The 25,364-nt window shown below is 39.4% G+C and overlaps 2 protein-coding genes across 3 annotated transcripts in view; one reads left to right on the plus strand and one right to left on the minus strand.

The window, feature by feature from the left end:
- Positions 1-25,364, plus strand: part of LOC131677531 (uncharacterized) — a 462,464-nt gene that overhangs the window by 403,030 nt on the left and 34,070 nt on the right. For both annotated transcript variants that reach the window (XM_058957393.1, XM_058957394.1), the window contains one exon: positions 2,381-2,582. In XM_058957393.1, coding sequence (XP_058813376.1) covers positions 2,381-2,582 — 202 coding nt within the window. The remainder of the gene's footprint in view (positions 1-2,380; positions 2,583-25,364) is intronic.
- The window catches only part of LOC131677534 (autophagy-related protein 16-1), a 405,805-nt gene that overhangs the window by 329,610 nt on the left and 50,831 nt on the right, over positions 1-25,364 (minus strand). The gene's annotated exons all lie outside the window — the stretch shown is intronic.

Genomic DNA, 25,364 nt, shown 5'->3' on the forward strand with positions numbered 1-25,364 from the left:
TTTAACCGATGTAATTTCTTTTCAAACTTTGTATGGACATATCTTCTCGACTAATAATTACTTTTAAAGTACCCATACATTATTTTATTCTTTATGAACTAGTGAAATGATTTTACATAAATCGGAACCTTGAAATAGTTATTACTAAATTTTCCTCGACATTGAACCCAATATAGATATTTTGGCCTTTATTATATTTATTTTATTTTATTTATATTTCAACATACTTCTATGCTAATTACCCGAGTCTGCGGCATGTCCGGACAAGCGTACAATGACGGACGTACGTACGGACTCGAGCTACAGTTTTCCTTTTTCTTCTAGTTCATTTAACACGGCTCAATATAACATGCCAACAGCATAACTGAGCCGTGAATTTTTCATGTTTTTACAACATGTAAAAATAAATACCACAAAGTAACAGCTTGCTGCTGAATGTTGAGATCCTTTTTCGTGGCACGTAGAAATCTGACCAGGGTAGATGCACAGCGTGGTTTGCTCATAGTTGATGTTCTCCCCAATTTAGCTTCCAAAGTCATATAGAAAGGGTTATGTTTGGTCATCCGCATTTCCACTACACAAACGCCGATGACAATAAGCGTTAAGCTGTATTAAAAGTGTCTGAAAATTTCGTTTGTAACAGATTCCATCTCTCCTCATTTCGGCGTAAATCTTTTAACATGCTCTGGTCTAGTGCGTAGTACCAAGTGGTTTAGGCGTACTTCAATTTTATCATCATCTATATACACTAGGTTTTCGATTTTAACCCAATTAGAAAACTTCATTGAGAACAGCATGCAACTCGAATTCGAACATCAATCCGTGTTGCATGCTGTTCTTCACAATGAAGTTTTCTAATTGGGTTAAACTTTTAAACGTTTTTTTGTTGGGTTTATTCCACTGCGACCAGTGTTTTGATCTATTGTGGCAACTTTTAAACATTACCATAACATAATTTTTAACATGATGTAACTGTATGCAGGTTACTTCCACCAGATTGAACTCCATTTTCATTTTTAATAACTGGTCCACCTCATGTACTGCACGTCTATGACAAGTTGGCTTGAAACCAATCGAAACTCTTTTCCCGTTGTACAGGAATGGTTCATTTCACTCCGATGCATCGATACAATACCGTTTAAGCACTGGATAGAGAACAAAATAATAGGTATAATTGAATGTACTGGTACAGCTATAGTGTAACGATTTTTCGCTTTTATTCCGAGAGGAAAAGGTGGACGCAAGATACAGTTTCATCTTAACGAACTTCTGCTCTGATAACGTTCAGCAGTTAGATCGACGATGGAAACTTTTTTTGCGTAACAACCTGCAATATATCGCATGACTGCACGTTCTGTCACCACGTACGTCCGATAAGTTCGTTGTAAGCATAATGCCGAATTATGGACAGGTGAAATTCGTTACTTTTGTAACCTGTCGAAATTCATGCATTTTCCTATTATTTGAGCCTATAATTCCAATAATGGGACGTTATCCGCTCTCAGACCACATTATGTACACATCAACAACAAGTCCCCTCGTGCCACCTCTGGATTCAGTTGCTAAACTGTAGAAAACAAAAACACAAGAGTCGCCAAATTAGTTAAAATACGTACAAAAACAAAGTAGAGACAACATTATGTACTCACATACCTACAAAATAAATATTCAAGTTGAAGTTTTCCATGATTAGAAAAATTAGCCGAATTTACTTCGACTATATCGTAATACTCTCTACACGTTTCGCAATAGTGACTCTATTGTAGTTTAGTTATAACTATTGAATCGAAAAAAGGTTTATTCCGCTCTACGAGACCGTCGTGTGATCTGTGACTTGCAAAACTCTTCTGGTGGTACTTGTCATCGTAAAGTTACCCATGCTTAGTCGTTTCGCGATGGCGTTTTTTCCACAACTGCAGATAGCTTGCCAAAACATCAGCTTTTGAGCGGATTTATCTACAAAAAATACATTTTTTTCTTCTTACTGTTAAGCAAGGTAACATTTTTGCCCCCCATTTTGTGTAATTTTCATCGTCCTATTCATCCGTTAGTTTTGTACAACCAATATTATCGGGTATCAGAATATATTGGCTTAAATGGCACGTTCCCCGTATGTAGTCGGGGATTTGTGCCTAGGGTTTTACGCGAAGTCTGTAAAGACCCTAATATTTTTGGGCAATAATAATTTACTATAAGAGAGTGGATATCGTTTTTCTCATTTCAACTTTACTAATTACATTAAACTGCCTATGCAGTTCCAACAATTTTGAGTACATTAAATTGGGACTGCCATCCCGCGTCACCTCTAATATAATAAATATATCTATCTAATTCCGCCCAAAATTCCAACTAAACACAAATTACATTCTTTTAATTCCAGGTGCTCTGACCAAGTCTCAGTTCCCAGTGTTCACGATCTACGCCCAGAAGTCCTGCCTGAAGCTGCGTCCGTGCGAGCGTGCCTGGTGCATCGACAGAGTGCAAGGTTACAAGCTCATCGGTCACGTGAAACGCACCGCCCAGGTTGTGAACCGTCGCGACTGTCTCGAGATGTGTTTGGGTGAAAACGAATTCACATGCCGGTAAGTGCGCCTCCACGCTATAGTAATCAATACCATCACCTAGCTACCATTGTCGTTATTTTTGCACGCCGCATAATCGAAGCATAACCTGATTGCATAACCAATGGTTAAATTGTCGCTCGCCGTGGTCAGCGGTTCTCGTCAATGGATGGATAACTTCAAAGCCGGCCGGTCCGCACCGCAGTCCAGACATATTAAGTGCAATGACAGCGCGAAGAACCGCAATAATCAATATTCCATTTTCCCGGACCCTGTATTTTAACCAGCGAACCGAAGCTTTTCTTCTTTAATCGCTAGATTGTAACTCTGTGCCGAGACTAGATCGATTACGGCAGTTTTAAATTTCTCACACGCCCAACGCCCGGCGGAAAGTGGCGGCTTCTTCGGACTACCAGCCGTCAATAAATTGCACAGCAATGACCGCGCAAAAACCAGACGTTCCGAAATTTCGCTCCAGCACGTGCCCACGGCAAAATTGCGTAGAGCAGCAGCCATCGACGAAACGCACGAAAAGGTCAACACTCTTTTCGAGCCGCTTGTCATGAGACGACCGACGCCAAGAACCAATTCTAATCGAAAGAGGCTGGGAAGATCTGTTTGCCTAGGTACGCCTATTAAACGAAAATAGCAAATGATTTTGCATGCCCAGTTACCGTGGGGATCCGATCCAAATCTTGTGATTAGGCTAATTGTTCTCGCAAGTGTCGGACGGCCGGTCCTGTCGTACGCCGCTGCCATCGAGAGGGTATCTACCAGTCACTCGACTGACCGTTCGGGGTGGATGTGGGTATGGGAGTTTGCACAAATAGATTGGATGACTGGCGAGAATTTTTTTTTTTTTTTCACTTTCAAGCCCGAATCGATTCTCATAAAAGCGTGGAGGGGGAAGTTTATGTCTTTAATTAGGATCCAGCCGGGAGTCTGTGTTTCGGGGAGTGATCCGGTTACACTGTAATTGGAGTTGGCCAAATATGGAAGGGCGGATAGTAGAATGTTGTTTCGCAACCGCTGCGTCTCAAAAAGGCTTATATATGTGAAAAGTTTAGAATACTATGGAGAAGCCGAAAAAAGTCATTTGAACACGCTAGGGTTAATGTTCCGGTAATTCATCTCAGCTACTTTTTTCGCCTCATCCAATTGAGTTCATTACAGGGTTGTTAAAGTAAAAACGCTCTAAATCCGCGTTAACCCAAAAATAAAACCTTTTTATAACGTTTGATGTACTAACAAGGAGTACATACCAAGTCTCTTGTATTTCTCGAGTAAAAACCAAATATTTAGGGAAGTTTTGTGCATGTATTAAGCACAGTTGGTCGGCGTTGAGTCAGACCGGACTAAGTAACAATTAATTGATTTCGAGAAAAACTAAACTCTAAACTAAAGTTTGAATCGCAGTATCCTTTATATGATAATTTGAAATTACTTTTCGCTATAATTTTTACTTATTGTTACTTATTTCAAATCTGGCAAAAGTGGAATGTAGCTAAAGAAATTCTATATCCAATGCTATATTATCTTATTCTTATTCATTGATGTTTTGCTACTTAGTCCGGTCTGACTTAAGACCGACCAGTTTATATGCGTTAAATTTTCGACACTTTCACTTCACGCCAACTATCAAAGCTTACACAATTATTAAATTTGCTCCACTTTTATCCATTTGCTACTCACCTCGTTTGCATTCTTCACGTACTCCTTGGTCTTTCTGGGTTCTGGTTTCATCAATGCCTGATACTCTTTGCATTGCTTTTATCACTCATATGAGTAAAGAAACTCGCATAATTCATCGCATCAGTAATAAGATTTAATATTTTAACATTTTATTATATCACGTAGGTTCTCTGGATACCTCATTCCGCCGAAGAATGTGCTACTGAGATTACCACGACATCTCTTTTGCGCTCACTGTCTCGCTAGCATTCATGATAAACTTGGAAAAACAAATGTACTGTACTTCGTTTTCGGTTTACTGGCTAATGGAGTGGATAGTTTGACGCTTTTTTATATCTCCATGAAAATAAAAAAAAATCTCTTGAACTACGCGTGATTATCGATTGTATTGAATCGGAGAAATAACTCTCACGTTCTTTAGAGGAGATAGAGAATTGTGTGATCCATCTTATCTTGTAAAAATTGGACTTCGGATAACCTTCATCCCGCGTGAGTCGGTGAGAATTACGATTCCTGCTTATGCCAGTACAGTATGCTCTTCTTAATGTTGCAGGAAGCAAAATCTGGCCAAAATCGTGTTTTTGGGTCTCTTCAAACATTACCAAAGCCAAAACGGCCATTCCGTTTTGTAAATTTTACCGTTTATGATGCCTTTTGTGGCGAAAACTTTACAGTTCGCACTCTTCCTGTTCCAAGAGAGCATAATAATCTGTCATGGTGAATGACGCTATTCTCTTTAGTATTTCTGCAAAAGAGTACTAAGAGCGTCTATTAAATAAAAGCTTCAGATTTTTCGGGTGCTGTTTGTTCGTGAGGCATGGTACTAGATCATGTGAACTCTTCCCACAATAGTTAAAGGCGCGTTTTTAAGCATTCCCAACATAAGAGTAACCCTGGTGAATACTTGCGCACTTGCCATAGCGGATCTTAATGCTACAATGTTCTATTTGGTTGTTTTGAGCGCATTGCATGATGCGCGGTACAAATAGCTGATAGGAGTTCGAAGGAACATACAATTTTGTCCCGTCCGGGGCGATTGCCATTCAAAATCTTCATTCACTGAAGCAAGGGGTCCTTGACAAAGCTTATTCCGTGATTCGCCAAATCCACGCATAACAAATTCGAATCGGTGGTAACACTATCGATCTCAACTTTACGGGCAGGTATATTCATGATTCTTCATGAAATAATTGTCTCCAGTTATGTCATTGACTACGTTAGATGGGATATCACAATTCAGACTTATCTAATCCAACTTTCGAAATATCTGTCACGGCTGAATGTTTTTGCTTTAGTTCTTTCGACATATGTAGAATGCTTAGCAGGTTTTCTGTGATTCGATATGATCCGATTGAGTTAAATGTGCTTGATTTTTAAAGGAAAATCGGAGTCTCCGATTACGATTCTCATTTGACATCCATTTTACCATCAGCAAAGTGCAGAGAAATTTTTACGACTACAAAGAAAGAGTTAGAAATTACGGGGATATAAGAAATTGAAAGGTGAGTCAAAGGATACTAAAGTAAAAGTTTGGTCACCTATCTTTACTCGATGTATCACTAGATGCTATCAATTTTCTTGATAACTGAACAAAGAATGTTTTAAAAACTATTACCAGCAACAGATCATGAAAGCATTTTTGTTTTACTCGCTTGTGGAAAAATATGGTGTATTAAATATCTTGATGGCACTTTGACTGATAATTCAAATCTGATTTTCACCATAATCTAAAAACCATCAACCAAACATGACCACAGTTTATTAAAACTGTCTCATTGTCTTTGCAGAACTGTCTCAGTCTCCTGAATAGTTGCTCCGTCCGTTACCTTCAAACACCTAGAGTAACATCACGGTTCTAGAACTCAAGATTTGCGGCAGGAAATTAAATAAAATGAGTGACTGTCATCCACAATCGAGCTTCGATCGAATCTTTTGTTAATAGGCAATTTTTTACAAGTTTCCAACATTCTAAAATAGATATAACGATTTGCGAAAAAAAAACAAATATTCAAACAAATTCTTTAATCATATTGTATGATATGGTCGTCAATTTAGCACTGGTTGGAAAATTACCAAAACTGACCCACATTTATCGTAGTGTTTTGAAATAGCTTAATGCACACCACTGTTCTGTGTCGGTCGCTGCATTTTTTTTCTGCGTTGTGAACGGTTTAGTTAAGTGTTGGACTTCACTTCTCCGGCTAACCGCAAAAAATCTAAAAGCACCAGCCACTCTCGCTGCGGAGGATAATCCAAATGAGGGAGAGTGAAGTAGTGAAGATGGTGGCATTACTTGAAAAGCACACTTTAGTGTCTTCGGAGATTCTAGGCCGTGAGCAACTAATCTGGTTATTACTTAATTTTCTAAGCAACAATCAAGGGTCACTGCACGATCAGCCAAATTTAACACCGGAATAACTCGTTTGATGTTGACCCAGCCAGTTTGATTAACCAGCCGCCCTTCTAAAAAGCAGCAACTGCAGATAAGCACACAAACATCAGTAAGGTGATTTGGGAATATTAAAGGAAGTCTACGTTTTTTAAACGATTTGAGCGGCTTAATGGAATGTAACCTTTCAATTTTAGCAAAAAGTGGAATATTCTTTCTTAAGTTGTAACAAAGTTGGTTTGTATATTTGCAATGAAATAAATTCAGTACAAGAAAAATTACATGTCTGCAAATCTGGCATCGCTGTTTCAGAGGTACACGCATACGAAAAACTACCTAAAATTGAGCTATTTTGACTCAATCTCGGGGTATCGTGGAGTAAGGTAAAATTAGGTAAACCGTGTTCAAGGTAGTTTCCCTTTAACCACAGCAAAAATCACAATTCAAGTTTTTTATACTCAACCTTGAGTTAAATATACACTGTTGGAAATAAAAAAGTAAACAGCACAACGCAATATACGGCAATATCATATTATCATGAAACCTTGCTGGAATTATATGTATAGGTATTTTTAAGCCATAGCAGGCAATAGAAAGTAATACAAGTAATTTTTCAAGTGTTTTTTTTATTTAATTCAATTTTTTTTTCTAAAAATACAGATTAAACTTAGGAAATAAAAAAGTAAACAATATTTGAAAAAAATATCCATTGGAATCTTGTCATCCCAAGATTGTCCACAGATGTTCAATGGGGTTCAGATCTGGCGACTGGGGTGGCCACTCAAGCTTTTTTACTTTTTTAGAGTGGAAATAGCACTTCGCCACCTTCGATGGATGGTTGGGGTCATTGTTCTGCTGGAAAATATATCGTCTCATATTAATTTTCCTGAGTGACGGTTTCAAATTTTCCACCAAAATTTTCAAATAGGATTCACCAGTCATTTTTCCATCAATCCTGACAATATTACCAACTCCATTTCAGGAAAACAGCCCCACACTAGTAGTAATCCTCCCCCATGCCTAACAATTGCTTGGGTAAATCTGGATTGCAGGCGCTCTGACCTCAATCAACGCGTTCGCTGACGAATCTTAGTGTTTTTCAGCTCATATTTATTTTCATCGGTCCAGGTGCTTTGCTTCCAAAATGCAGTAGAACGGGAAGCGTACTTCCTTGCGAAATTCAGACACTTCTTGATATTTGCTTTTCGCAGTAATGGTTTCTTCTTTTTGAAGTAACTCTGTAACCCTGCTTCTCGTAGTGGGTTGCTAACAGTTCTGTTGCTTACTTCAAGGTTCAAGTTCTCCTGAAAATCCCGGCAAAATTTGTTGGGATCCGATAGTTCCTAGCGTATCATGCTTTTTTATGATTTTTGATATTGCTTCAATCGAAATTGAATATTTTGCTGCAATATCACGGTAGCTCATGTTCCTTTTTACGTCAGAAACTGCCGATCTCTGAATCTCTGCTGATTTTTTTCCCATTATCTAGATATAAAAACATATTCCCGAAGTGAGCCAATGTTTACATAAATTATTAACATCTGATGTTTTTTACCACTTCTACGATACCGAATGCGTCAAATTGCAATGGACAACTACGGATTCCAGAAACCACCCGCTACAGATTTAACCAAAACGTTCTTGTTTCTTTTTAAGAGTAAATCTATAAAGTTTCAGTTAAGCTTTTCTACTGCGGAAGTATGCGTGAATACGAAGCATAGTTGTGTTTGTGGCTTCAAGGTATTTCAATACTCAAACTCGAGAGCCCCAAAAGGATGGAATGATGAAGTCAGAATCATTGTTGTTGTTATAAGGCTTACTACCACTACTAACAAAAGGTGCCACTTGTTTACTTTTTTATTTCTAACAGTGTACTTAAATTTAAGTTTAATTTACCTAATTTTGAGTATACTTCAAACAACTCAAAAGTACCTTATTCCACGGAAGACCTCGACTGAGTCGAATCTCTCGTTTTGTTTCTGACAACACAGTGAGTGCGAATGCGACGCACAACTCAAAGGTAAGTTAAAAGAACTTATTCTTTGGGTTGTTTTATTTTTCCGTGTATATCTGAGGTTGAAGTTGCGCAGTGTACTGGAATCCAGTACATTTGGAAGTAGCGCACTAGGTTTTACGCCAACCGACATAACTCTACGAAATCAGCCAGATGAACTTCGTTTGACAAACCTTGGTAGTTTATTTACTTGGGAGCTACGTGAATTCGAATGCAACAGGTGAACATCCGTTGCGCTCGTACTAGCGCAACTGATGAAGTAAACAAACCACCGAGAATCGTCAAACATGAACTTCATTCATCATGCATTCATTCGTATCGTTGTCTTGCGGAACTCAGCTGCAGGGCGGGGAACGAACGATGTATGCCCGCATACATCGACAAATTTAATGAACAGAAAAATCCTATGTATATCAGGGATGCCAGGCACACAGATTAATCTGTGTTACACAGACTGCACAGATTTCCACAGCTTTCCGTTTTAATTATAATGCACAGATTAGCACAGATTTCTCAATTTTTGAAGTACCGCTTAATTTTTGCCTCGAGCAAAGACTAAAACAAAGGTCGCTACTTCTTGTTTTGAGTCAAATTTGTTTGTTTACCTTAACATAGATTTGCACAGATTGTTTAATAGGCTGCGCACAGATTTCAAGAAATGTGACCTGGCATCCATTGTATACACAGTTTTGAACACGTGTTCATCCACCACTGCGTTACACAGTCATCGAAACTCAATAAGCAAGCAAAAGACATGGCAACAATAACAAGTGCCAGCCGCAGACCACTGCGCATGAGCAAGGAGAGAGTGAGAGATAGCACGTTTTGGGGCTCTCGAGTTGGTTCACCACACAAAGGTATACCAGTTCGAAGCATATCCGATGTCAAACTGGTTAAAGGAGTACGCACACAATCGAACAAGTGAGTTCTATTAGTATATGTATCACTCATTCCGAGTTGTGTACTGAAGTGTTTCTAAAAATATCGCTTGAGAAATTTATCATTGATGGAAGCGTGATGGGCATTTTGAAAAATAAAATTGATTTTGCTACGTCGATTTTAGTTGAAAAAAGATGGGTGGGTAATGTCAGAGACATAACCGGAGTGAAGTAGAATACACTTTAGACCGGTAAATTCTGCTCTGGAATAAGCAATTTCTATGCGATTTTGTCGACTTTAGCACATTCATAGTTTATTTGGAGTATTTTTGGAATTATCAAGTTGACAATTTGCAACATTCTTTGAAAATATTGTTGAACTTTTATGAATGAAGGCACGCAAACGAGCGTTTGACCGTCGTCCTACTACCAGCATTAGAGAAGTAGCAGATCAGCATTTTTCGCTACATGGCCTGTACCAAACAAACCGCTCGTAAGTCCACCGGAGGAAAGGCTCCCCGCAAGCAGTTGGCAACAACTCCCTGGCAACCCTATACCATCATATGGAGTTTGACAGCGACCGACATATATGGGGCGTTATAGCTATAAAGCCCCAAACAAAGAATTATGTTCGGCACTATGCTCGATATTCAAGCATTTCACACGACGTTTTGCATCTTGTGGGATGATTTAATAATTTAATTTAATCGACATTTTGTAACTAAATACAGCTTCTAATCATTCGGCTCAAAATCAATGTTTTGCCTTTCATGGCAGTGATGCTGGCTGTACAGAGACGTCGTCCTTGACAGGGGCTGGTTGGCAACGAAGGCCATGTAAAAGTGCCCCAGTCACGGTTAGCGTTAAGAAGCCTCATCGCTACCGAACAGAAATAGTCGCCCTGCGAAAAATTCACAGCTATCAGAAATCGAGCGGGCCTAAATTGTGACCCAAAATAAACCACAAACCAACAAGTTGTTTTCAGGACCAGCCAATTATAAAGTATTATTATTATAAATGAAATTTTCCATTGCCTTACAACCTCCCACCCCCTTTCCACCCGGCTTGAATAACTATCAATCTTGATGATGCTGTGCGGCGGGGGCACTAGTTTTTATTATAGTGGAAAATTTAGGTTTACGCGTTTTTCCCTAAAGTTTTTTAGCTGTGCTGTTTTCAAGGAAGTTGTAGTTGAATTCAAAATAAAATAGTTTATTTCTGTTGTCAGAGATGGACCTTCCAACGAAAACTAGTCTGGCTCGCTTGGAATCGAATTGTATGGACCAACCACTGCTTTCACAAAATCTGTTATTTTCAGTAATTGAACATTCTACACAACTAGTCACAACTATTTTCAATCAGCGCAAAAATCGAAGATATTCATTCAGTACAATAGCAGATTTTCACTTTTAGAAAAACAGGCAACATTCTGGCCGAAAATTTTGAAACGGAGCACCTATATCGAAATGTTAGAAAACGTTCGATTTTTGTAAATTGAATCATTACACTAACCTGTCTACAAATCACACAAATAACTTTTTGATTTTGTGCCATTCTACTTGAAAGCGACGATATTGTTCACAAGTGGCTCACTTACCATCCAACGCTCTTGGCAAGCCACTTTCTGATGCTTGTAATAAAATTTCAATTCGATTCTTTGTCGATAAATTGATGGCCCTGAAAAGGGCCTTTTCTTTGGGCAGTTTTCGAAATTTACTTGGTGCTGGTGTATATGGTAACAGTTTTGGTGCCATCGAAGACGGCGTGCTTGGCCAACTCTTCTAACAGCAGCAACTGGACCGCGGTGGTTCGAATTTTGCGGGAGATGCTGCAAACGAACTGCTGCATGCTGATGCTGCAAACGAACTGATCGTGAACAACAGCATGCTGAGTTTTTATACCTGACTACAGCACAATAATGTAAGCTCGTCCTTTTTTGTGTTGTCCTCAATATGTGTTCATCGTAGCTCCACCCCTTCGTTGGTCGACCACACATTTTTGATAAAGAACAAAATTGAAATTGTGTTTCCAATACGGAGGTTATCGAACACTCAGGGTAAAAAGAGTAATGTAATACGGCACCTTGGTAAAATGTTTGAGAATTGAAACCTTTTTTGAATGCGCCTAGTAAACACGAAACTGTAAACAAACAAACAAAAGATAACTTTTTCTTTTGTGTCATTCTACGTGAAATCGACGATATTGTTCACAAGTAGCTCACTTGCCATCGAACGCTCTTGGCAAGCTACTTTCGGATGCTTGTAATAACAAAACTTTAATTCGATTCTTTGTTGATAAATGGCCCGTACCAAACATACCGCTCGTAAGTCCACCAGAGGAAAGCCTCCCCGCAAGCAGTAAGCAACGAAGGTCGTGTAAAAGTACCCCAGTCACGGTTGGCGTTAGGAAGCCTCATCACTACTGAACAGAAACTGTCGCCCTGCGAGAAATTCACAGCTATCAGCAATCGAGCAGGCCTAAATTGTGACCCAAAATAAACCACAAACCAACAAGTTCTTTTCAGGACCAGCCAATTATATTCCAGTAAGATATAAATGAAATTTTCGTTTTCCATTGCCTTACAACCTCTTTCCTCCCGGCTTGAATTACTATCAATCTTGATGATGCTGTGCGGCTGGGCACAGGCAGTTTCCATTATAGTGAAAAATTTAGGTTTGCGCGTTTTTCCCAAAAGTTTTTTAGCTGTGCTGTTTTCAAGGAAGTTGTAGTTGAATTCATAGTAAAAAAGTTTACTTCTATTGTCAGAGGTGGACCTTCCAACGAAAACTAGTCTGGCTTGGAATCGAATTGTATGGACCAACCACTGCTTTCACAAAATCCGTTATTTTCAGTAATTGTACATTCTACAGAATTAGTCACAACTATTTCCAATCAGCGCAAAAATCGAAGGTTTTCATTCAATACAACAGCAGATTTTCACGTTTGAAAAAACAGGCAGCATTCTGGCCGAAAATTTTGAAACGGAGCCCCTATATCGAAACGTTCGATTTTTGTAAATTGAATCATTACACTAAACTGTCACAAATAACTTTTCATTTTGTGCCATTCTCGTGAAAGCGACGGTATTGTTCACAAGTGGCTCACTTACCATCCAACGCTCTTGACAAGCTGATGCTTGTAATAACAAAACTTCAATTTCATTCTTTGTCGATAAATTGATGGCCCTGAAAAGGGCCTTTTCTTTGGGCAGTTTTAGAAATTTACTTGGTGCTGGTGTATATGGTAACAGTTTTGGTGCCATCGAAGACGGCGTGCTTGGCCAACTCTTCTGTGACAGCAGCAAATGGACAGCGGTTTGAATTTCGCGGAACATGCTGCAAACGAACTGCTGCATGCTGATGCTGGAAACGAACTGAGCGTAAGCAACAGCATGCTGAGTTTTTATACCTGACTACAGCACAACGTAAGCTCGTCCTTTTTTGTGTTGTCCTCAATATGTGTTCGTCGTAGCTCCACCCCTTGGTTGGTCGACCACATATTTTTGATAAAGAACAAAATTGAAATTGTGTTTCCACTACGGAGATTATCGAACACTAAGGGTAAAGAGAGTAATGTAATACGGCACCTTTGTAAAATGTTTGAGAATTGAAACCTTTTTTGAATGCGCCTAGTAAAAATTCACTTCACTCCAGTTTGTTTCTGACCATATTTGCAATTTGCGTACTGAAATAAATCATAATTTAGGGTTTAACCCAAATAGCTCTCCAGGGAGAAACAGTCCATGAAACAGAAAATGCAAACTCATTCTTTGAAATGATTTTGGTGGCTCTGAAAAGGGCCTTTTTATAATGATACAAGTGAGTTCTACCTTTTCAACTTCCAAATCCATACAAAGTGCGTCCCTGCCGCTTCAGAGTATAGACGACATTCATTGCGGTTTTGCGCTTGGCGTGTTCAGTGTAGGTCACGGCATCTCGGATGACATTTTTCTGCACACCATCAGCATTCGTAGATTAAATTGGAGATGCATTTTACATCACCACGACGAGCCAGACGCCGACTGGCAGATTTGGTGATTCCCTGGATTTTATCACGAAGAACCTGGCGATGACGCTTGGTACGGGAACGCAAACATGATACCGCTCATTGTACCGTCCGGACGAGCATGTTGCTCGTGTGGTAAGCGAGCACCCACTGATACAAAACAAGCTCGCGTGACCTGTATATATAACATTCCCGTATGTAATGAAACGCTTACATGCTCCTTTTTGACGGCTCTGCGTGGGATATGCTGACAAATTGCGCATTTTCCTCGCTGTTTCCGAAGGATTTTCTGAAAATCCTTGTTTTGGTTTATTTATAGTAGTCGCAGTAATTCCGAAATTTAATACGATATACGTGCACAAATTTCCGATCAGATAGTGCAAAAATATTGCGATTTCGTCCAGTAGAACGGAAGATACTCGCATTTCAAACCTGGGAAAATTTCTCAACTGAAATTTTTGAAACGGGACCCCATATTGAAACGTTAGAAGTATTCTACTTCAAAATCGATGTTGTCAAACATCGAAACGGGAAAGATCGGATGGAAAAATCGATTTTTCAAGGTAAGAAGATCGATTGTGAAAAAATCGCATCCTTTTCAATGGGGATTGTAAAAGATAAATCGATTTTTTTAAATCAATAAAATCAATGCAGTCAAACATCGAACCGAAAAGATCGGATGCAAAAAAATCGATTTTTCTTCCCGAAAAAATCACACAGACATCGCCATCTCCTACGCGCCTGCCTATATAGTTCTTGAACATAATTGAAAACTTTTATTTGAAACAACTTCGTTGGGTTCATTTGTTGGTTCTCAGGCGGAAATGATATTAGACGTAACGTAGTATGTTCCGCTCTGTAACATAAAATGTCTCTTTATGTAAACTCGGCTGAATAAACTGGAGAATTGGGATCGACGCATATTTCTACATATTCTTAAAGTTAAATCCCGGTAAATTACTGCACTTCTTTTAAACAGTTTTCTTTCTTTGATCTTCGGTAGATACCATACAGATTAAGTGGCTTATTGTGATTGCGTTAAAAGAATATAATCGCTAAGTTGTAACTAGTAGTATGATAGTTAGAGTTTGGAGCAGTTATGTGGTCGGCGGAGGGCGAAGTTTTCGGTCAAATAACACTTCAAGGTCACGTATCGGATAGAATCTACCCTTTCGATGACACAGGCTTCAAGAGTTTATTCAGAGCGCCCTCAGATTTGTCGAGCACCCAAAACTTATCGACATTTATCGACGTTGATCTGCATTCCATTTAGCGAGCACCACTCCCTTAATATTGACTATATCCTCTCGGAGACGAGTCCCGAAACAATTGAACGAAAGATTTTCAGATCAGGCTTTCATGCTTGATGCGGCTGCAGAGGTTGTTGATGAAGAAGATAAAGATAAGTTGCTCTAGGTGATTTCCTTGAGGGACACCGGTTGACGTTTCAAATACACTTGAGCATGTGGTGCCGATTCAAACAAAAGCATGTGAATCTTGTGAGACGTAAAGGTACAAAACTTGTTCGAAGTGCGTACTGACATCGATTTAAGCGATTGTGTAAGGGATAAACGAGAGAATGTCTTACTTATCAACCTACCGCAATAGTTATATTTAAGATCGGTAGATCAGTCAACCCGCCCCGTAGTTTGAACCGAAGTAAGCCGTCTACTGGCAAAAAAATAACTGACATACGCAGTTCGCATCAACGCTTCCTACGCCACCTTTTTTCAACCGGTGCCTAAATATCTACTATTAGTATTCGAAAATAACAGCGCTGCGGCGAACCAACGGAACGTGCGCCTCTACCAATTCCTAATTACTGAAGCCTGGACTGTCTACCGATCGTATCTCCGTGTTCAGGTTGATGGCATAATCTTCCTTGTACTAGAATGATGATTTGACCAGCCCAGCCCAGCCCATCCCAGCGGTTATTTATAATTCAATACTTTAGAATATAGATCGCTGGTGCCGATAGCTTACACTTCTCTGCGAACGTCTCACACAGAGAACAAAGACAATTTTTGTGAGAGTAGAGATCGATTATTCTACAAGCACCCAATAAAAATACACGTTCCAATCGCGAAATAGTCCCCGTTCCTTTCCCCAGTTCGACTTACTTTGTTTTCAAGTACAGAGCTCTCTGCAAAACAAAAAAACTCCGGGAGTCGGCAGGCAGTAGAGTTCCTTCATTCACACCCAAATGAGACTGTTGCCGCAGTTGATAATGATGATGATGATGATGATGGTGATTGGCAAAAGAATTACTTGTGTCAGATTCTCGGCCGGGTTCAGCCGATCACGTCTTGTATCCGCGTCCCAATCGATTGGTCATTAATACACCAGCTCGTTGAAATTGGGATCCTTTTGCCCCAGCTGCGAGATTGTCTATTCATAAAATGTAACGATAATTGCAGGTCGGGCGGTCTCCAGGTGAGAACCAGTGGAGCACGGTTCTAGGCTCAGGCCACATAATCGCCCGCTGGCAACTCCCAGGACCATTTCCAAGCTATGGAAATTTAATGACTGTCTCACTCCGGTGCTGCTCGGATTATCCCCGGAGGTGCGACGGTAGCTTTAAAGTCATAATATTTACCCCTTTTGCCAGGCCCCCTGTTGACACACCTGCCAGTGAAGTTGAGCATTCAATTATTTACCTCTCGGCAACGAGAAAAGTACAACATCATCGCAGTTCTTAAGACAAACGCTGCCAGCCAGCTGACTACCGCGGAAAAGACGGGGACCGTGAGTGCTCACAGCACAAAAAAGTCAGATTAATAATAATGGAGATGTTTTTAACTGAGCCGTCGTCATCTGAACAGATCTGTCGCCCTTCGTCCTGATAGATCAACCAGAGACCGGCAAGTATCCTTCACCCTGTAGATTTTATACTCCTATCTATATTTTCAAAGAAGTTTACCCGAAGTGAAAAAGCTTCCAGTAGCTCTTCCCCATCGAATGGAAAAACATCACAAAAAGGGTAATTAAAAATTATGAAACATACGGCTTCGCAATCGTGTAGCAGAAAAATTAACTTTAAATATAGGTTTTCCTCGGGCGTTGTCCAAGGTACCGCAAAAACCAGACGACCGGATCGCGATTGGTTTTTTGTCCGCACCGTATTCAGTCAGTTTGGTTTTACTTCTGCCCATTTGGAGACGATAGCTCAGCCGAAACAATTCCCGGCTTGGGTTGGAAAATTGATGGTGATCGCATGCAACCGTGGTCGATTCTACTATACGTATCACAGCATAATCCGGGTAAAAAATATCATACTGATGGATTATTGGAGCTGCTGTTTTTGTGGGACATCTGGGAATGATCAATGAATGAAGGACGTTGTTGTTCAGGGCGGCGAATTTTCTAGTATCCAAGATTAAACATGTTATTATTATTTCAATAGAATTGATACGCACAAGTAGAAAGCACCGAGTTTTTTATAATCAAGCTTCTAAGCAAACCCACAGCAACATATCGCTTGCCAAACCATTTTACAGTGTTTATGTAATAGATTTGTCTACATATATACTCTCCTACTCCCAAAACAAAATTATTCGAATTTAATCCTTATACTTGTACTTTCTCGTATATTTTATATCAGTTTCGCAATGCAGTTTTCTAATATCTTCTGCTACAAATATCTTACTAAACTAGATATTTTTGGGTAACTTTAATCATTCCCTCGTCATCAATCACAGCACAACGGAAGTTGTAAGCACTTTACGCCACAGCTTGCTTGGAAACTTATAAACAGACTAGAATTGAACATTCAAAAATAAAACCTTCCAAAGTAGCTTTTCAGATCACAGTCACAAATGCCTAACCAAACAAGATATTTTTTCGATAACTTGAACCTCGTTTTCGTAATATATTGTGGCTATCTAGTACAATTAGTAAACTGTTTTCGAAAATCATTCATTGTTCTTCGATACAAAGCTACAATTCTAATGATAAATGTCAGTTTTTGGTGTCTGCGATCGATCCAATCGATAATCCACTTGCACCACCAACACGCTGAAGATCTTTTGCTACCAACCCGCCTTTTTTGTTGTTTTCAAAACAACCCTCATTTATTAACCAGCTAGAATATACTCCCAACAGAGCTCACGGACCCCCACAGTTCTGAACATGCCACTGACGCCACCGCAGCGCAACCGATTTGTTTCAATCCCATCATCCGATTATCTTTCTTTACCCAAAAAAAAAAACCGCAAAATACTCAACACATCACTTTCCAACAGAGCTTCCGAATGTGCGTGACAAACATCGATTTTTTTATTAATATCATTATTATTTTACGACCCACAGATACTCCTCTCGTTGTTTACCGCTAATCCTAACCCGGAGGGCAGGTTTTGATTTGTTTCGGTTCATTCGCATTGCTGCTGCGAAAAAAAATATGACTGGCTTCTGTTTGAAGAAGCTGCTCAAGAGGATTACCTCCGGACGACCGATGGTTCCCCCATTGCGGTCGCAATCGCGTAGTTATGTTTGGTGTTGAGCTATTTCAACACCGTAGTAGCACCCGGTCCCCAGGATGGGCGATGGGGATGGGGCACGGATGTGTGGAGTGATAGGGTTCCGCGGATCGAGAATTCTGCTTCGCAAAAGTTCGCGGAGAAAGATGCGATATAATGAGCTGGTTGTTAGAATATCCATTCAAAACGATGGTTAGCAGCACTCTTGCCTCCCGCTACAACTATTCCATCGCGCCAGCCATTTTTGGATGCAGTAGAGCGCAGGGTAGGAGCCGCTTCTGTGTTTGGTATTTGCATAAAGAGTGGAAAAAGTGATCGAGTTGACAGAAATTACATAAAAGGGCAACTGTTGCAATTGTGCCCAACGCGCGCTCGAATGCTGCCCTCTGTTTTATGTATTTTCGCGGGGCCACTGAACTGCAGCGCTTAACTTGCAGCCTAAACTTCCCAGGGCACTTGTTTTTGAACAAGCAGGAAATTACTGCAACTATCTACTGCTGGCAGTGGCAGTCGCAAAACGCTGCTGCACTTCCAGGAAAGGGAACCCGCGCGCGAAAGAAGGGAACGACCTGTGTGATTGCTTCGCCGTGTTCTTGCTCCGTTGCTGAACCAGCAACAACAACAGCAGCAACAGTTGAGTGGCGGCGGTTGTCCACAAGTTGCACTCGCGCCGTAGTTTTGGCCCATCAAGTCGCGCTCTGGCCGCGCACCACAAAAATGTTCTTTCCAGAAAACATTGCTACTTCTGAGACAAACCGGGGTCCGTGAACGGGATTGGAACTTTTTCGCCGAGGAATGCACCGCTGCGCGGGGGTTCTCCGTGGACACAAAAAAACGGGGAGGTAGAGCGACACAATCCGCGCACGTAGATCCATTACATGCCGACCACCAAACACCATTCTGGTTGCAATGATCGGAGTGTGTGTGTATGTTGGGGAAGGGAAGGGACACACGGCTGGAGGCCCGGGGTGTAAAGACTAGAGGTTCCTCTTAATAGTAGCAATATCCGATGTTGTTAGTGTAAACGGTGGAGTTGTTTGGGTTGTAATCATAACAATAAATTTGCTGCATGTTACACATTCGTTTTTCCTGGACTTCGGTTAAGATCCAGTTCTTTGTTCTACGACATCCGATGATGGCACGGTCGGGACAAGCGAGCGAAGCAAACAAACCGTTTTCCCATCGTGTTCAACCGCAGATTTACTTTTATTTTCATAGAAAAATTTCTTGTGCCTCCCGGGGACCACGGACCAGCTGCAGTGGAAGTAATGGACTGCGACATTTTCCAGAAGTCATGAAATCGCTATTAAGATGATGATAAAATTTAGCTTTATGAGACCCCGTTAGATGATTCCAGGCACCAAGCAGAATGGAGGGATGGCACCCGTGAGTTCGATTGTATTTTTTTGTTTGTTTGCTGCAGTTTAAAAATTCTATTTTGTCATTTCGAACATTCTACACAGATGCTGCTGTTCCGGAGGAAAGTAACCGCACAAGACTGTTACTCTTGAGCATAAGGCTTTGTGCTAAGACTGGGTACAACCGGGCGAAGAGTTCATTCTACTCTGGATTTTGTTCGGTCAATGATTTGGAGATGAAAACGACGACCCTCTGCTCTATCGTCGCTGCTTGGTATATGGCTATCAGATATGTGCTTGTAGAACATTTTCTACATTGTTCCAGCCTTTACCTTGTGGGAAGCGACGATTGCGGATCTTGATTAGAAACAAAGTATCCGCGGTGAAACATGAACGGTAACATATCGGATCACTGGCCTTTTATCTAATAAATCTTAGGCTTGTTCCGGTGAGAAATTGGTGAATGGGTTTGTTTCTTAAAAGCTGAGCGTTTTTTTCTATCGATTATGTTCAAACAAAAAAACAACTTGATATGAAAGATCAGATAAATATTCCAGCTGCATTAACCCCAAGTATTAGTTGTTTAAAAACAACATTTATGAACATCTATAATTCTTTGTTTATACATAGTTTGTTCACAAAAAGTAGTAAGACTAGATTCTGGGACCATCGCATTTACAGGATGTCTGTCTACTTACTGAAAGATAACTCTGAGTTTTTCTATTTTTTTGTAGAATATCCTAAATTTCTTTCAGGGTTAAAAAATTATTTATCAAATGAATTATTACTAAGTAAGGTAAAAAGTTTATTATAATACCTAAAACGGCAGTTTCTCTCACTTCAAAATTCAGCAATCAAATATTATCGCATGTTGCATTCGTTCATTTAGTAGTCTGTCTTGCAGACTTCTAGAATTCTCGCTATTGGATCATCAGGCTCCTCGTACTTCCACCTCCAACACATCTTCCTCAATTGTGCATAGTCTGTGTGTGCGGGTTCTACCCCGAAGTTCGATTACCTTTTCCAGGTTCTCTGCTGACCATTTCTTTAACTAGTCTCTTGTGCGGCATTTGCGCTACATGTCCAGCCCACTGTAATCTTCCATATTTTATCATAGACTGACACTATACTAACATTTAAAAAAATAAAGACCATAGTACGTACTTCCAAGACTTTATATCACAGACTAACTACTATGAGGAAATTCCCTGAAAAAACATTGATCTGGCAATTTTCCTAGAACACTAGCTCTACCTTTTTTCACGGTCCCAAACACTCATTTGCTGGTGGGCTACCCCTCAGGTTTGGGAATAATTTTTCACTAGTGGTCTATCCCCCATATGGTTGTTCATATGTCAGTGCCGCCATAATTGCAAATGTGGCCACAGTCCCAATGTTTCATTTGTTTTAATGTTTGTGTATATTGCGAACGATTTCGTTGGTCGTACATTCATTTTCGTTCATCATCACTTTTTGTATTTATTAGCATTTAATTTTGGCAGTTCTCCAGTAGCAAAATATGGAACGAGCTCGGTTTATTTGTGAATTATCCTGGAAGAGAGAAAAACTCATACAAAACCAAATGAAGGCTCATCTGAATCCGATCGAATTCGTACTGCTCCCGTTTCTGGATCTACTGGAAACGAAAGAGGTCCAGGAAATCTTCCTGAAACCGGCGGACACGGATACAGTTATTGACTATTTGAGCATCGTGATGATCAACAAATTTTTGACGTATAGTAACGACACCATATTCTACCACTATTGTAGCTCTTTTGACGTTGACGATTTGACGAATGGGGCTCGTAAATATTATAAAGACTTTCGTATATATTGGCGAACATTTCATTTGCCTAATGAATCCGATTCATAATAAGCCAACCAAAGTCGTTTAATGGTTTTTACGAAAACCTCGTAATCAAAAATAAAAGTGTTTCATATGTACGAAATATTCGTACATTTTATGAAAATTGTCTGTACGAAACGAATTATTACCGATTTACCAATATGTTCTCTCAGTGTAGCGTGACAATTCAAAAGGAGTTATGGACTGGATGGTTGACCACTAAGGCATTATCCGGCTTTAGAAAACTCACGCATGGCGTGAATTAGACTATTTAAGTTATAACATGCCTTAAAAAATCTTTGCATTACCACTCCACCCGTTTTCGAGCACTGTCTCTTCTTTGCATTGGATTCCTGTTCTACTAAATTCTAATTATAATAATGTCAAAGTTTCACGTCAAAGTAATCGTTGATCCCCTTCATATCCAACATTTTTCTAGTTCATATAGGGTATCAAAAGTATTTTTTTTCTTAAGACTGTAGAGGTCAAGAAGCACGAAAATGATGATGAAAATATACGTTTTTCTCGCAGTGCTAAAAGCTGCTCTATTTTTACCTGCCAATGCTCAATTCAGTTCTCCTATAATATTAACAAATCGCAATAGTACAATTACATTATAAATATGGCCGAAGACAATCTAAATTGATAGGATTTATCAGTTATCAATAATATTGTAAAACGCCGAAGATATATAAAATTTCTTCTTTGGCCGGTAATTGAAAATGTCTCTGGCAGCACTGCTGAAGATGAATTCAATGAGAATAATTACAATCAAGACGGATACAGGTGTGCACATTTTTTTCTGTGTGTTAGTGCGGTTATCATTTTTCATTGAAACAAGAGGATATGAAGAAGAAAAGCACAAACAAGTGACGTAGTGGCCCTTTCTGTCACCATAAGTTTTGTTTCGGTTCGGTCAACGTTAATTTTATCGGTTTTTTCGAGGTTAAAGGTGTTCCTAAGTGTTCTAATCGGTAGATCCGAGGTGAAGCTCGGCCTTTTCTCACTTTTCATCGTGCGCCAAAGAATCAGGATGCTCGTTCGGATGTTTATGTTCGCTTCAAGGGCCCCGGCCGCCATGCTTAATTTTGCATGTATAGAACTAATACACTCAAAAGTGTCAAATATTCCCACCTTTCTCTCATCTTGAATTACAATATTTTCAGCTCTACGAATAGTACTTCTAAACTGCGAGCACTCAAATGAAAGGTAATAATCCCAGTTATTAGCCCTTCCTGTTTGTAGGCAAATCTTGCCCCAACTAAAAGTTCCAGAGCTTTCAAACCGTTGTTATTAATAAACAACATGGCTATGAAGACACGATTTATATCGGTGGAACTTGGAAAACTTCCAAATATATTTAAAGAGAAAATGAAAACGGAAACAAACGATAGTTTTCTGAGCGAAGCACTCCCGCTCACTTCAATGAAATGTTTCGTAAGCATTATAGGTCTGAAACGTTTCATTGTAAGATGTGAGTGTGTGACTGTGAAACCACAGGGCGGTGCACCAAAGAATCAGAACACGTTACGCATATTCCAGCGGAAGATCGGGGTTTGGTTCAACCAGTTTGCCGATGTGTATAGAGTACTTGACAATCTATAACTGTATTAGTGTGTTCAACGATTTGTTTCCCTCCACCTGTCATAGGTGGAGGAAAGCAAATCGAAAATTTCTTTTCGGTCGGATTATTTTTATGATGGGATCTTACCGACCGGAATTGTACGTCTCCGGAAAAGGTTTAACAGCGGCATAGAGCATTTCAACACAATTATAAATACTTTAGTAGAGCTAATTCAAATGTTTTAATTGGCTGACAATTTTATATATGACAGCTGGACGAAAACAAACCCCCAATCAGTGTTGTGTGTGTGTGAAATAATTATTAAGATTTCTGACAGCTAATTTACAACCACAGATACAAAGTCAAACCAAAGGAGTTTGGTTTGTTTGCCTCACGAAATACCTAACCTCAACCGCTTTTTGCAGTGCATTTTTTTTGTTTTCCTCACGCAAAATTTGGCACCGTTTCTTTTTTAACGGGAGTAGAAAGGTCAATGCCTCCAACTGGTGCACCTTTTCGGATGAACCCTTCGATGAACCAGTTGAATCACCAAAAGAAAACTCGTAAAATACTCTCATTTCTTGAGCGTTTTTTCAAAACGTCATATCTGCGAGTTACTCTCTTTGTTTACTTTCTCTTCTGTTAATAATTCGGTCACTTTAACATTTATCCCTCAACTCTTTGCATAATATGCTAGTTAAAACCACCGTCTTTCGATCTGTACTGTAAAATAAGTGAAAAGTGTTGAAGTGACGCCGTAAAAATCGAAAGAGAAAGTAAACAAAGAGAGTAACTCATTGCAGATATGACGTTTTGAAAAAACGCTCGGAACCGAAAAGATCGGATGCAAAAAATCGATTTTCAAACTGAAAAAATCGCATCGACTTTGCCCATTCCTTGTTTGCTTGTAATGTTTACATGAACTTAGATAAATTCTTGGCGATTTGCTTCTAGCTAGAGATACCAGATTTACAGACATGTCTGCAAATTCGCAGACTTAATTTTAGCTGCTTTGTTTTTCGATGACACAGATATTTGCAGATGTTAGTTTGGTTGCACATATTTGAAGATTTTTGAAAATACAGGCTTTTGGTGACACTAGTTTCAAATTACAGCTTTATCTACTTTAGATTTTTATTCCATTTGCTATTTCTCTCTACTTATCTTGGGCTATAAATGCAATATTTTCATTTAATATAACGCATCATTAATAAGTCAAAAATAGGTTACCTGACATTTTTGGTCCTTTCCAGACCTTTAAAATTCTTATTACAGACATTTCAAAAAGGTGTGGTATCTCAATGACGTAAATTAAAAGGTCTGGCAGATAAAGGGATTTGCCTGTACTAGTAACGCAAAAAAGGTAAACAACCCCGAAGCAACCAGTGAAGACGTCATTGAGTTCCAAAATGGCAGATGTCGAACATTAATCAAAACACACGGAGTGACGTCAGCACGTTCCACTTTTGCTATCGGTGATGTTAACAAACGGAAAAAATCACATACACTATTAAACATTTCTTCTGCGTATTGGTGATAGGTACAATCATCTGCCAGACCTTTTGCTTTTAGACATGGGTGGTATTTCTGCTTCTAACGAATCTAGTCGTCCACAAAATATTTCTAAGTCCATGTAAACAGTACTAGTGAACTGTCAAGAAAAGTGAGGTTAACTGTGTCAGTAAAGAGCCTAATTGTGTTCTGCACAGTGGTTTAAATCACGAAAAATGTAATCGTTTTGAATAACTTCGAAATGGGTAGTTCAGATGACGTACGACCTTCGGAAGAATTTATGAAAATGGAACACCTCTTATTTGTGTGAAACAAGATTTTTGATGATTCCTCCTATAAGTGAGATGCAAAATTTATTTCTCGTTCAATTAGAGATGGCGAGATGGTATATTTTGCAAAGTTCTAGTAAATTCTTCTACGAGAAACATCCTATCTATAGGAGCATTATTTGAGAAAAACAGAAAAAAAAATAATTTTGTCATTATAATATTTCTCCAAGATGTTTTAAAAGTTCCAAATGTTCTACAGAACTGTCATAATCAGGGATACAAGATATATTTTCCAAATGTCTTCACATTTCATAAAAAATGTCTTCATTTGTCTTCAACGGCCAAGATTCTGAATCGGTTATTGATTTTGAGCCAGAATTCTACCAGAAATCAGTCAGACATCCGAACAAATTTGTCTTCAAATCGAAAAACACGTCTTCACAACATTTCAAATGTCTTCAAAATGAACACAAATCTTCAAATCTGGCATCTCTGGTCATAATAAATAAATCTAGAGAAAATTTAGAATAGGACGTAAGTAAATTTTCTCTAGTAATATGTTGAACAGTTTCTGAGATATTAACGTTTTTAATCGAAAAACGGCCTGTTTTTCACTCAAGTATCTCAAGAATGGGCATACCACTCAGTATGCATTTTAAAGTAGAAGAAAAATGCTGAGAACATCTGTTCAAATCATTTGTATCCGGATGTATCCATGGCTCTGGTAGCTAAATTGCAAGAATATGTTGTTCTAGTCTAAAGCCGAAGACGTAAAGTAATGGTATCTTCGGAAACGGT

The sequence above is a fragment of the Topomyia yanbarensis genome, chromosome 1 (genome assembly GCF_030247195.1).
Source record: "Topomyia yanbarensis strain Yona2022 chromosome 1, ASM3024719v1, whole genome shotgun sequence".
Classification (NCBI taxonomy): domain Eukaryota; kingdom Metazoa; phylum Arthropoda; class Insecta; order Diptera; family Culicidae; genus Topomyia; species Topomyia yanbarensis.